This window comes from Pithys albifrons, chromosome 1, assembly GCF_047495875.1.
Source record: "Pithys albifrons albifrons isolate INPA30051 chromosome 1, PitAlb_v1, whole genome shotgun sequence".
NCBI classification, from domain to species: domain Eukaryota; kingdom Metazoa; phylum Chordata; class Aves; order Passeriformes; family Thamnophilidae; genus Pithys; species Pithys albifrons.
Genome location: NC_092458.1, coordinates 85,373,388 through 85,386,388, shown reverse-complemented (window position 1 = coordinate 85,386,388; position 13,001 = coordinate 85,373,388). Strand labels below are relative to the sequence as shown.

Genomic DNA, 13,001 nt, shown 5'->3' with positions numbered 1-13,001 from the left:
AATCCCACATCAGACTTGGCACTGAGGAAGGCAATGGCTTTATCCTCAGGGAATGCACATTACTGGATGATGGCTCACCAGGGATCCATTTCTACAGCTTGCACCATGCCACAAAATAATTGTGTCACGAAACCACAGAAAACTGTAAGTGACAGACTGATTCCAACTGAACCGTATGAAGAATGCTTTTGTAATCCTTTTCCTCTACTAGTTTTGGGTGTGTCAGAAGAAATCTTCTGACTAGAAACTGGCATTGTTTCACTAATTTTTCGGACTAAATGGAAGATATTCTTTTGCTGCATCTTGTGTGAGTTACAAGACTGATCACATGAAGGTGATACCCAATTCATAATGCTTAGCAGATTTCTCAAGGCCCTGGAAAAAGTCTGCCCTTTTTACATCATTGACCTGATCTGTCATGATATCTGCAAATATTCCCCAGCCGGCTCAGGTCTTGGTCTCAGGGTGTCCATGTGAGTGCAGAGCTCTTCTCAGTTGTTTCAAAAATATCTCACAACTAGGTGTCCACTGATAAAGCTCTCTTGGATGCTGAACAGCTTGCTTAGAGTTCACCTGAGGGTGTCTGCACTGTCACTAACCACAGCTCAGTGGTCACACACATTTGAGGGTCTTCCTTGTTTACATGAGGACCTAGGTTCAAGGGGGTATGAGTGGTCCTTGGAACTCCACAGGGATAGTCCCATAAAGGGAAATGGGAACAACCATCAGCTAGAGTACCACAGACCCACAGGGGTTTGCATGTGATGTCTTCTGTTTCCTTCTCTCCATTGGGTTCTGCTTAACGTCCTTATACTGAGTGTCAGAAAAGTTATCTGCCATTCCACAGCTGTGTGGCTTGATGCCATTTGTGTAAATGCTTCTGTCTCTCAGCGCATTTGAGTTACTAGAGAAGATTTGCTTTTCTATTCTGGAGCTAAATGTAACAAAGAGATGCAATTTCTTTCTGCGCTGTGAAAAAAATGGCTCACATGTTAATTCCATCTTCTGGAAAGTAACCCTGTATCCAGGGCTAGATCCATTTCTGAATGGCCACATTCTCATGTACATATTTTTGCTGCCAGGAACCTGCTTTCAGCTTCAGCCAGTGGGGTAGAGCAAATAAGCGTAAGAAAAAGTCACCATAAAGAAATATTCAGCTGAGTAGCATTAGAGACGCCCAAAGTTCAACATTCAGGAATAGAAACCGAAACAAACCTAAGACTAATAAAGGCAGATCCATCACTCAAGGGGTGACACATAAAACCAGAAATACCCATGGCTGCTGCTGGTGGCAGAGGTATGTACATTTATGTGAAATGCAGGCTTACTTCTCCATGTTCAAGTGTAGATATTTACTGTATATAGTTGTATCTAAGGAACTGGAGAATAGAGACAAATGTGTTTTGTTGTCGCATGAGGATATACAGGAGACACTTGTGGATTTGTGTACTATCTCTTTGAATACATTACCATATCTTGAGTCTTAGGTCTATCTTCAAAATATTAATATGATTTTGTTAACCTTGATGTGGCAGGAAGAATTCAAAATCCAAAAATACTTTTAATGTGAAAAGAGACCTCAAAAATTATCAAGAATGGAGACAATTAGTTAGCTTATCTATTCACTTGTTTTATTTTCATTGTGATAAACAACTAGAATATTCTTAAAGAATCAGGGCAATATGGCTGTGCAAAGAATTGATCATGTCTGTTGATGTGGAAGACTATTTTATTCCTGCTGAAATGTAATTTCAGTCCATATATTTCATATTTCTTCAATTTAAAGAGCTAAGCTGTGGGAAAAGTACCTTTAGTATCTTAGTCCTAAGTAAATTATTTTTATTATATTATATATTATGTGTAAAATAACAATAAAAAGAATTATTTTAGATTTTAATTATATATAAAATACATGTATAAATTTGAAAAGGGAAATTAATTTTTAATCAATTATTTTATGAAATAAAGTGACAATTCCTTGATCCTTAAGTTTGGTATGGATGGACTTTTATGAAACAAATAAGTAGCCTTGATCATCTGCAATTGTTTTTCTCTAGACCCTCAGTTGGGAAGGGATGAATGAGTCATGGGGTCAAAGTTGATTGTCACGTGTACACAAAATATGTATAATTAGGCAGCTCTGCTGTGCCAGCCCATGGATATTTGTCGGTCAGGAATCACTCTCTGTTCTACACTGATATTTTTTCCTTGGCACTGATATTTTTTTAGCTTTTGAAACAGTTTCATAATAAGTAAAGAAGGGATTGTTGGTTGTGAAAATGTTGTTGTCTAGACTGACATTATGAGTACAAACAGGAAAATAGCTCAAATTTTGCCTGTCTAGTAGAAGTGGTTTGGAAGATTTAAAAGATTAAGAGATTTGATTCTGCTCTTCAATTAGTCAGGGAAAAAAAGGATGAAGTACTGCTGAAGTCAGTGAAGTTAAACTCGGTGTTTAAACAATCAACACTAATGTATTAAACCAAGTGAGGGTTTATGTACAGCATAGTTTAAACAAACAATCAAGTTCAACTCCCAGCTAGGAATCCACCTCTGCTGCATTCCAGAGTGCTTAACCTGCTCTGCGGACATTACTTATTACACCTTTTTAGAGAAAAGAGATTTGGAAGGGAGTGTATAGACTGAAAGGGGTCTGGAGAGAAAGTGTGGGGGAAATTTTGTTTTCTGATCTGCCATCCTCAATGACTTTCAGATCTTTTCTGTATAGATCCTGCACTCAGAAGGAACAACCAAAGGTAAGAGATGTAGCTGTATCCCTGTGTGCTGCCTGAGCTCCAGTGCAATTTCCAGAGATAGTCTTGTCTCTTGTTTTCCTCCTGACATCCCTTCTCCCAGTCTTCCTTTCCTGTTGTCTTACTGCTTTGACTGCTGCTGATCTCTGCATGGTGATGGGGCTGCTCTACTCCCCCAACAGTTCTCAAGGAGGTGCTGTGGGTATCCTCAAGTCTTCATCAAATTCCGGATTTAGATCATTAGATTGCAACATCTATAAGCAATCATTGGTTGCTTATTTATGATAGGAAAGGCTGAGAGTGGGAGGCTTGACTGATCCTGAGAGCTGGCAATGCACAATGGGACCAAATATAATTGAAGAGCTGGGATCACAATACTGCTGCTACTTTTGTCACAGGTGGAGGATAAACCCAAACAACTTCAGAAGAAATTATTTGCCAAACCAACATCCACAGGTGGTTTATCTGCTATATGAAATCAGGTGGAGAAGAGGTTCCATCTGGAGGAATTGGTGCTCAAACAATTGTAACCAACATGCTGAAGTCAACTTCTTGGAAAATTGTTTCAATCATGTGCCACCAGCTCCTTGTTCCATCACCTGGTTCCTTTCGACTACTCCCTGTGGAAATTGCTCTAGGAGGATTCTGGAGTTCCTGAGGTCACATTGGAATGTGACCTTGGAAATATACGCAGCTAAGCTGTTCAGGCACGAGGATATCCGTAACCGGCAAGGTCTCTGCAACTTGGTGATGAATGGAGTCGCTATACGTATCATGAATCTTGCAGGTAACCCAGCTACTCTTTGGCTTTGTCTGGGTGTGGATTGAAAGTTCTGGGATTATGTGCACTCTCAGTTTGCAACAGAAGTGATGACTGGTATTGGGGACTAGTGAGTGCAAAAACATCACTCTCTTCTGCCTTATTTCTTCCCCAATCCTATACAGCAGCAGGACCTGCATGGTCATTTCCTCTTGCCAAATCTCAACATGGAGAGTTGGGGTTTCCTCTAGCCATCCACACCTCCTTTATATGCAGTGAAAGATCCTGGGCTTAAGATAGAAGCTGTCACTCATAGTATATATATCTGTGGATCAGCTTATCAGCTGCAGCAATTAATTGCTGTCCCTTGATATCTAGAGAAGGAAACATATCTAAAGGAGACTTTCAGATAATGCATCACAGAGAACATGTCTTGCACTTGTGCCTTTTTTTTGTGTATACCACGCTTGCCTGTTGATACTTGGCTGTAAAAATAGTTCAGACAAGCAGCTCACAGAAAGGAATGTACATTTGAAGAGATGAACATCACACACCTGTCTGGACACTTACTACTGGAGTGTGCAGCTATGAAATCCAACAGGTCTAATATAATCCTAAAGGACATTGCTTATCTTGTGGAACCTATTTCTGGGATTATACCACCAGAGCATTGACAGAAGCTCTGACAACCCTATGAACACCAAGATCAATCTGAAGCTGCTAAATATTAGAGTGTTCACTCTAGGTTTTCCCTGATCATTGAGGTAAGTCAGACAAATCCATGATTGAAGGAGCTTGTCTTACCAAAGCTGTGTGTTCAAGCATAAGACTGCCAAAACTATACCTGGCCAGCTCTGACTTGCATGTGCCACTTTCCTTTTCAGTCCTGCCACTTGCTGATTCCTTCTCTCTCAGGAAATGTGCTCTAGCTTTATGCCTTGATGAGCTATTCATGATAGGGGATTGCCCAAGACATCACAGTGATTTCTGTCTCTGGAAATTGTTTTGCAGACATGTTGCTATTTGTAGAGTTTTGGTTCCCTTTCCCACTAACTTATTTGTGGAGTTGTGTAATCCCTTGCATGGATATTGTTCTCCTGCCCTTTACTGTATTCTCACTGAGAAAACAAGTGACAAACTGGCATGTTAACGAAGAAAGAACTGGTGTCCTTTCATCAAGAGTGACTGGGTATGTCTCTTTCTAGATTACAGTTACTGCTGGAGAAGTTTTGTTGCACACCAACATGGAGAAGATGACTATTGGCCCCAGCAATTCGCTCCATACATCTTTCTGAATTGGAGAGAGCTTGGTCATATCCTTTTGGTTAGTAGACACCTGAAGAACACACTGAGAATGAAAATTAATGTACAATCATGGCAAAAGGAGGTTTGGATGACCCTGCCAATGGTGCTGGCAGAAATTATAGTAGAAAAAATAAGCATGGGCTTGATGCTACATAATAGAGGGCCAAACAGGCAACAAATTGCTGCTACTTTGTGCCTTCGTGGCCATGAGTAGGGAAGAGAAGACATTTAGTAGTACTCTCAGGTTTTTTACTAAGGAAACAGTACATTATTTCAATCCTTTACATGAATCAGCTACCAATTCATTAACTTGCAGGTTGCTAGATCTATTTGACCAAAAGCTTCTTCAGCTGTGTAATCATGATTCAAGTACTCTCTTTTTGCCTCTTGGGATAGGGCCACTGATTTTAGTTAAGTTCTGAGCAAGTTCAAAAGCCCAGATGGGTGGATTTGCTTTCAAGATCAGAGTTTATATCTAGGACTATCATGCAACTGAGATCTGCATTCCTTATTCTTGCTCTCCATACAACTGCAGAAGTTATTTGTACAGCCTGATACCCACAACATATAAGAAAGAGAAGATGGTGAACTGAACTGGACAGATGACTAGGACTGGAATTAATTTCCTGGCTCACCCACCCTTTGTGGCCCAAGCCAGTTCTTGCCTGAACCGGTCCCGCTATGCTGAATGGATGGCAGGAGATGGAGATGATTCCTTAGGATTTTATATATTTGTAGATTTTTAAATAGGTCTATAGCTTCTCACATTTGAGGTAGTAGCTAACAGTTTCTACCTCTGTGCTACATTCCTGAATTTCTGTGTTAAGCGTAAGATTGCAACTAGAACATCTCACATGGGACACATGTACCAGGACTAGAATAACAATACATACGGTAGTCAAAAGAATATGGAAGTCCCAGGCGCCTTGGAGGTGCTCCAACACGGCAGTTCTGGGAGTGGCACCAGAGTGGTACCAAAGTGGTACGAGGGGCGAGGGTTCTAAGATTAGATGTAACCTTCAGTTATGGTAATTAAGTAGTGTAATAAATTTGTAATACCCCTATACTGCTGCACACGCCCATGTACTGTCTGCACCTACATGTTGGTTTGTCCATATACTGGGGGAAGGCAGGGCTGGAGTGGAGCCCCCCTTTCCCCCCGGGCACTCGAGCCATGGAGAGCCTCAGGTCGTGCCTGAAGAAGCACGAGGCTGTCACTGGACACAGGGAGCATCTCCCTCTATACTTTGTACACTGAAAAGCCTTTCGGTAAAGAACTGCTCTTTACTATTCCAGACTAATGTCTCAAAAACTGGAAGGGTTAAACAGAGGAAGGGTTGCACACAACTGCATTATACAGGCAGGAACTTATATTTCACAGACACAAAACTAACCTGTTTGTAGGATGCTATAAGCACCTGAGGATGCTATAAACTTCCTGACTGAGAAAATTACACTTCATTTCAGTTCCATCCACCCTAAACTTTATATAGAACTTTTAATACCTCAAGACCTGACCTTTCTAATTCCTGTCTGAATAAGACATTAAAGTGATAGGATACACAGTCAGTGACAGTATTCAGACAATCATCTGATCTAATGCATAGGCAATGCAGTGTAATGGTTTAGGAGACATTTTCCCTTTGGCTTTCAGCCTTTCTGAGTCTTCTCATGCTTGAGATGATTAAATAATTTAGCAGCTTATGCACAATCAAATGCATAGAATGATGCTTACCAGGGAGCTGAAGAGAGCTCCCTGCTTCCTACATGCTTGTGAGTACAAACTACAAACTACAGCTGATTCAGCACGGTTCCCTGTGCTGCAGCACAAGGTGAATATGCCCTTCAGGCTGACGTTTTAAAGAGCCAGCTAACAAATTACCTGTCCCTCCCAGGCAGCTTTGCTGGTTATTGTCCAGTCCTGGTGGCTCGGGAGTTTGCAGTGGGACAGTCATGATGAAAGTCAGGCACTCGCTCAGCTACTTTGCTGTCTCAGCCTAAACAAAGCCACTTCTAAAATGAAGGTGAATATGGCTCACTATCAGTAGTTCTGCTAACTACCAACCTCCACAGAAGGAATGGGAAGGTCAATGTGTTCAGCCCTTTTGAACATCCAGCCCTGTTTTACTAATTATACAGAGGTGTAATGAGGTGAGTGAGTTCCGGGCACAAACTCCAGAGAAAAACAGACTGTTGTGTCAAGTCCTGGCCCCTCCAGCAGAAGAAAGACACTGAGGACCCAGAAAGGGTTTGGTGGAGTACCACTGCAAAGGGCAGGAAGCTGGAGCACTTGCCCTACAAGGAGAGGCTGAGGAAACTGGCTTTGCCAGACCCAAAGAAAAGAAAGTTATGTGGCATCTAACTGCAGTTTGCCACTACACAAATGTAGTAAAGACATAGCCAAGCTCTCCTCAAAGATACACAGAGGGAACATGAGATAACATGCACAAGCTTCAAGAAGGGCAATTCCAACTGGGTAGAAGGAAAAAGTCTCCCCTGACAGTGGTGCTGTAATGGAACCCAGAGAGGCTGTCCGACTTCCATCTTTTGTGTCAGTGGGAACTTTCCTCTGAGCTGCCAGATCCAGCTTTGGGAGTTAGCCATGCTGCAAACATGCTTTGGACTAGAGACTTCTGGAGGGCCTTTCTAACCCTTGAAAAATCTGCCTTTCCACAGGGTCTAGCTCCACTTCACCAGCATTCAACTATGCAATCTGCCACCTTTTAAATGCTTCTGTTTCTAAATGGTCTGTCTTTCTAGGAGGGATGTACATGGCACAGTAAATTATGAGGTGCTCCCCTGTTGCTGGGAAAATTGTGTCCCAAGGGAGATCATCTAACACACTGAGGGAGGATCAGGGTGATCTCTTGGACTAGGTGCTGTATTTTCAAATTCTATATCATGATGAAGAAACAACTTAAGTTTTTGGCATCTAATTTTTAATGTCCATGTTTCTTTTTTCCTATTAGTGTCTTCCTCCATTGCTGGCAAACTGAATACTAACCAGCATCGCTGTCATGCTTTTAAGCTCATTTTGTGCATTGATACAAGACCAGAAAAGCCAGTCCCCGGCCATCTTTCCTGCTGCAGCCTTGATGAGTTTCCTGCTGCCACCAGAGAAGGCTCTTACCACTGTCTGTGCATTGCTAAGCATTGAACAGAGCATGAGAACCCATCAGGAAGTTCAGATCATGCAGCCAGGCATCCACAACACAGTCCTCTGGTTCTTTATAAGACTTCCTGAGAGTCCACTGGGGATGGAAACTATGCCCTGTAATCAGATATTCCACGTCTGTTGGTTCTGTAATGAGATTCTGTGTGTACCCTCTTGAGAGGCCAGCGAGTGACACTTTTCATGCTCCAATCTGTTCCAAAGAAGTAGAGCCATGCATTCCTGTTTTGAAAATTTCTTATGAAGTTTATGGGTACATGTATATGTTTCTGCAAACGCTTTGTGCTGTTACAGTATTTACACAATACTGTAATAATACCTTATTTTAAGATTTTATTCTCCCTACATTTATGACTGTAAAAAGACAGAATAAAAGAGTAAAATGTCAGGTCTGTGGAAACTTTGCTTTTCTTGTTCGATTCCCGGCCACACATCCCTCCCTTGTAACGCCACACTCTGGAGGCTTAGGTGTTCATTGCAAACTGGAGGAACAAGGTAAAAAATCTCTGCTTTTCCAGCTGGAAACACTGAGTGGAATGGTGAAGTAGAAGATATTGAAAGCTCTGAGGTATCTGTACAGGCAGAAGATAAAAAGAAGATAACAGGTGTGTTCGGTCTTGCAGCAGTTTTCCATTTGCACTGCAAATAATGCAGAACATCTGAATGAATCATGTTGGGAGCTCCATGTTTCATAATTCCCAATCCCTCCAAGCAGGAGGCCCATTGTGTGATCCAATGTGCTGATGCTGGAATCTGCAACATACAGGCACAAATGATGATTTGAAGAGCAAGGCAGGGGCTGGAGGGAACCATGCCTATCTCTACAAGTTTATTAGTGCTTTTAGCATCCATTGACCATGCCAAAATCTCCAGATGTTTAGCAGACAATCAAGACAGCCAGAAAAGCTTCAGGCTAAGGAATCAACTCCAGTCCCTGCAGTATGAGAGGGTTTGTAAGGGTGAGCACAGCTGGGTGGGGAGTGTCTCCTGCATTAACCAAACAAAATAACTCCAAGCAATGTACAGCACGGCTAAAGTATTCTTCCCCCTGTACAGGACCTCATGCTGGATGTCACATGCCCCCTTTCTGGCCTTTACTGTGTTTAGTCTTCATTTCCTTAGGGAGAAATCAAATCACTTGATTGGTGTGTAGTTGAGTACAGTCAGGTCCATAACCATTCATGCTCAGGGCTCAGGCGTTTCCCACTAAAGACAGGAGGACAAACTTCCTGTCGTCTGTTTGGAAGCTTGCCAGTTTCAAGTCCACTCAGCAAAGTTTTTCACACCAGTTTTATCTCTCTGAGTTTGCAATCTTCTGTATCCCTGCTGTGACCCCACGGGTATGTAAGGGCCTAGAGGTGGGTCTACCACACTCTTTGCCTATAAAGGTAACCACAGCAGGTCTGCTGGTCTGCTCTCATCCTCTTCCGTCCCTCTGGACTGCTAAAAACATTGTGCCAACTTATAGAGTAGGATAGTTCTTGATTGTGAATTAATAACAAGGTTATACTGTGGAGGCATCAACATCTTCCCTGCCCTGAAACTTGGGTGCATTCACCTCTGTGAGGACACAGGCACCCTTTAGACAGGAAGGTTACCTCTCTCAATATCAGCCCCTGCCTTCCAAAGTCCTAGCAGTCCTTGAGCTGGGGTGCTTGTTGTAGTTTGGAATTATTATGTAAATTCTCTCCCCTGCCACTAACTGCCCATGCCAGTAGTTAACAAAAAGAAGTAGTTAACTACTGATCATTTGGGTGGGGGCAGGGTTTGTCTCTTTTGTTCTTGGGGACTACACACGGTGGGGAGTTGGGTGTGTGTGTGGGGGGAGGGGTTGAGGAGAAGCCAGCTCGCTGCGGCTGCCTGCCCTGGGACTGCTTCTGGCCGTTCGTGTTTCTGCTTCTTGGCCAAGGTACACAGGGGGAAGAGACAGAGTTCATCTGAGAGCTCACCACTCGTCTGTCTCGCTGTAGAGGGACTGGAAACTCACTCCGCAGCCAGCCGGGCTGTGACATTTGACACTGTCTAAGTATAATTTTCCTCTCGGAGGAAAACCTGCTGGGTTTTATTGTTTGGTTTTTTTTTTCTTTCTTTCTCTTGTGGTGTTGGGGAAGCTGTTTGCACTAGTCTGTTTATATATAGCAGTTAAGAACAGTTATCCTCCTTGTATTAAAATTCCTTTTCTTAAATTTGACAAAGAGCGGCGTGATTATTGTGGAGAAGGCCCCCTCCCCCCGCTTGTGGGTAAACATTTTGTTTTTTCCCCTCAAACCAAGACAGTGCTTAATAACAACAATGACAACAGCAGCAACAATGGAGTTTTAGCTGTGTTTGATGAGGGTTTGGAAGCCTGAGAGGAAACCTGCCTATCATAAAAATGGGTGAGAGATTTAAAAGCCAAAGGTAGCCTTCAAAATACCTGCCACCTTTTGGTGCCTCCCTTTCTGCCCTGACCTCTGCTCTTGCAGCAACCCACTTTCTTCTTCCCCCTCAGAGGCTCTGTTCATCATCACTGGCATTGTCTGAACAAGTAATCTCTTCTTTGCCAAATCCCTCCAACATTTCTTCTGTGAAACAAATGTGATTTCAACTGCTCACATATGTGATTAAATAATGAAATTTATGCTCATAGGAAGACTAAAGGGTCAGCACCAGGGAGAGGACATAAAACTACTCGAAATAGAGGACAATGTTGGACATGAAGACATCTAGGCTGAAACCGCCCTGAAGGGACAAGTAGCAGAGGAATGGACTACAGGACCCTGAAACTCCTTTCTATCCTGATTTCCAACTGCCAGCACGGGGGAGAGAAAGAGAAAGCAAGCAGTGGGAAGATGTGCTTCTTTTTGCAAGGGTCTGGATTGTGTCTTTGCATTGTTTAATGGTAATCTGTTTCTTATTATTGCTCACTCCAAGGACGTTGTGTACTGACCTGGAGTAATGCTGTCTGCAGCTGTGGGAATGATGTTGGTGCCAGACACCCTCCGTGTACCAGGAGATGGCAGCCATGCCCAGTTTCTCACTCTGTATCCATAACCATCCCATCCCATTTATCCTGTTTCCTCTGTTATCAAAGACCTATCCTGTACAGCTATTCAGATGTGCCTGTGCCTTATTTATAGTTGCAAATTGAGGGAAGTTGAACCAAGTGAGACTGAGGTTAATGCCATACGCTCCTGCTGTGGCCATTCCCCACAGCCTGGGGGGGAAACATTCTCACAGAAATCATAAGCCCCCATTTCCCATAGCTTGGGCAATTGGGTCCTGAGGTATATTTGCCACAGTCCTCTTGAGATGTTACCTTCAACCCAGGTGCATATAAAGAAAGGACACACCTAGAATAGCACAGCCACTATCTCCTTAAGGCATAGGCTTTAAAGATACATGGTACTGAAAAGTATATAAGCAGTACTGAAATGTTCCCAATATACCCAGGCTGCAAAGCAAGTGAAATTACTTAGGTTGAAAAAGTAATGTTACTGCATAACAATCATCCCCCAGGAAGTTATTCTGGGCATAGACACCTAAAGCTTTTGAGGTTGAATTAATTTATAATGCCAAATTAGAGAATATCTTATAAAAATAATATTAATTGGTATTTGAGAACAGAAAAAGTATGGTTAAAAAATTCTCCATATCAGAAGATCTAAATTCCTATAGCTGAATCATCTTGAATAGCTGAACAGTCTACTTTGAATTTAATCTGGTTTAGATTCAGAAGAATGTATTCTGAATTCAGTCAATGTTTCTTTGCATTTACTCATTGCATTTATTCTACTGTACGGTGTCACCAATTGTCATGTATCTTCAACTCAATGTTAGTCAGACTTTAAGCAAAAGCCAACTGCTGGGGTTTCTAAACTGCTTTTTTTTAGGAAATGCTACTTTTTCTAGTAACTCTCCAACTACAGAGAAGGACAATGATGTTGTACAGGCCAAAATCAGAAGCTGAAAGACCGAGATCATCTACTTCTCTTCTTATTTTGTGAAGTATGTTGGCTCAGCACTTCTGTGTCCACTGTTGTCAATTACAACTCCTGAATGGGGAGGATAGGCTTGCCACCAATAAACATCTCAAATAACTTTTGCATCTACACCACATATTTTTGGTAGTATTCCAAAGTACCTGGGCAATTTATCTGCCTTGATCTGCTGGGCAACACTGTCAACACTTGAAAATTACAAGTCAAAGGACAAAGTTTAATAGCATAGTGCCAGGTTGTCACTCTAGAAATCAGAAAGAGTAGATGACATCAGTCCTTTGTGTCAACTTGTACTTCCCTCACCCACATGGTACCAAAATAATGACAAAATTACACGTTCATTTGTAAGACCTCTATTTATATAAATAATATCCACCATATGAAAAAAATATACAACACCATGTTTGCAAATTAATGCTTTGCAAGGAATTCTCATTGCTATTGCTGGTCAAAATTCCTCAAGCTGAGAGTGCCTCAGGAGTCTAAAGTTGTAAGAAGCTTGTGATGCACCCAGTTGTGACCTCTGCTAGCAGGAAAAGGCACTGTGGGAGCAGTCCTCCTGCAGCTGGCCTATGATCAGAAGAGGTGTTTTGAGGAGCAACTCAGGAGCCTTCAGCCTTACCCAGAAAGAGGAACAGGATGGAGTAGAGAACTTGCAACCATCATGAAGGAAATGCCAGAATAAACCCAGAATGTGGGACACACTTAGGCTTGGCAAAGCCTCAATCCATTAGACTATAGAGGACAATCCATCTGTAATTTCGGTGGTGGGAATGTGGTGGTGAGCAGATACGTAGTATGAACCCGTATCTTCAGCTTGTAAAGACTGTCCACCAGATCAGGTGCTAAGGGGGTCCCCTAGTGGAAACACAGTGATTGACAGGCAGGAGGATGGTTTGATTTTTGCCCCTACGGAAGGTTATCTATCTACAGGCTATAGAGCTTTGCTTATGCCAGGTGTTTTTTCTGATCAGCTCTCAGTACAGTCACCAACTAGACATAGCTGGCCACATTACAGGCAATAAAAGGTG

At 42.4% G+C, this 13,001-nt stretch overlaps 1 protein-coding gene across 1 annotated transcript; it reads left to right on the top strand.

Moving 5' to 3' along the window:
• The first annotated feature begins 1,263 nt into the window (after positions 1-1,263).
• On the top strand, positions 1,264-8,327 carry LOC139679763 (C->U-editing enzyme APOBEC-1-like). The gene is made up of 5 exons (XM_071571796.1): positions 1,264-1,297; positions 2,729-2,756; positions 3,152-3,540; positions 4,719-4,837; positions 7,788-8,327. Exons 1-5 carry the CDS (start codon positions 1,276-1,278, stop codon positions 7,812-7,814), a joined length of 585 nt encoding a protein of 194 aa, XP_071427897.1. The 5' UTR covers positions 1,264-1,275; the 3' UTR covers positions 7,815-8,327.
• The last annotated feature ends 4,674 nt before the right edge of the window (positions 8,328-13,001 follow it).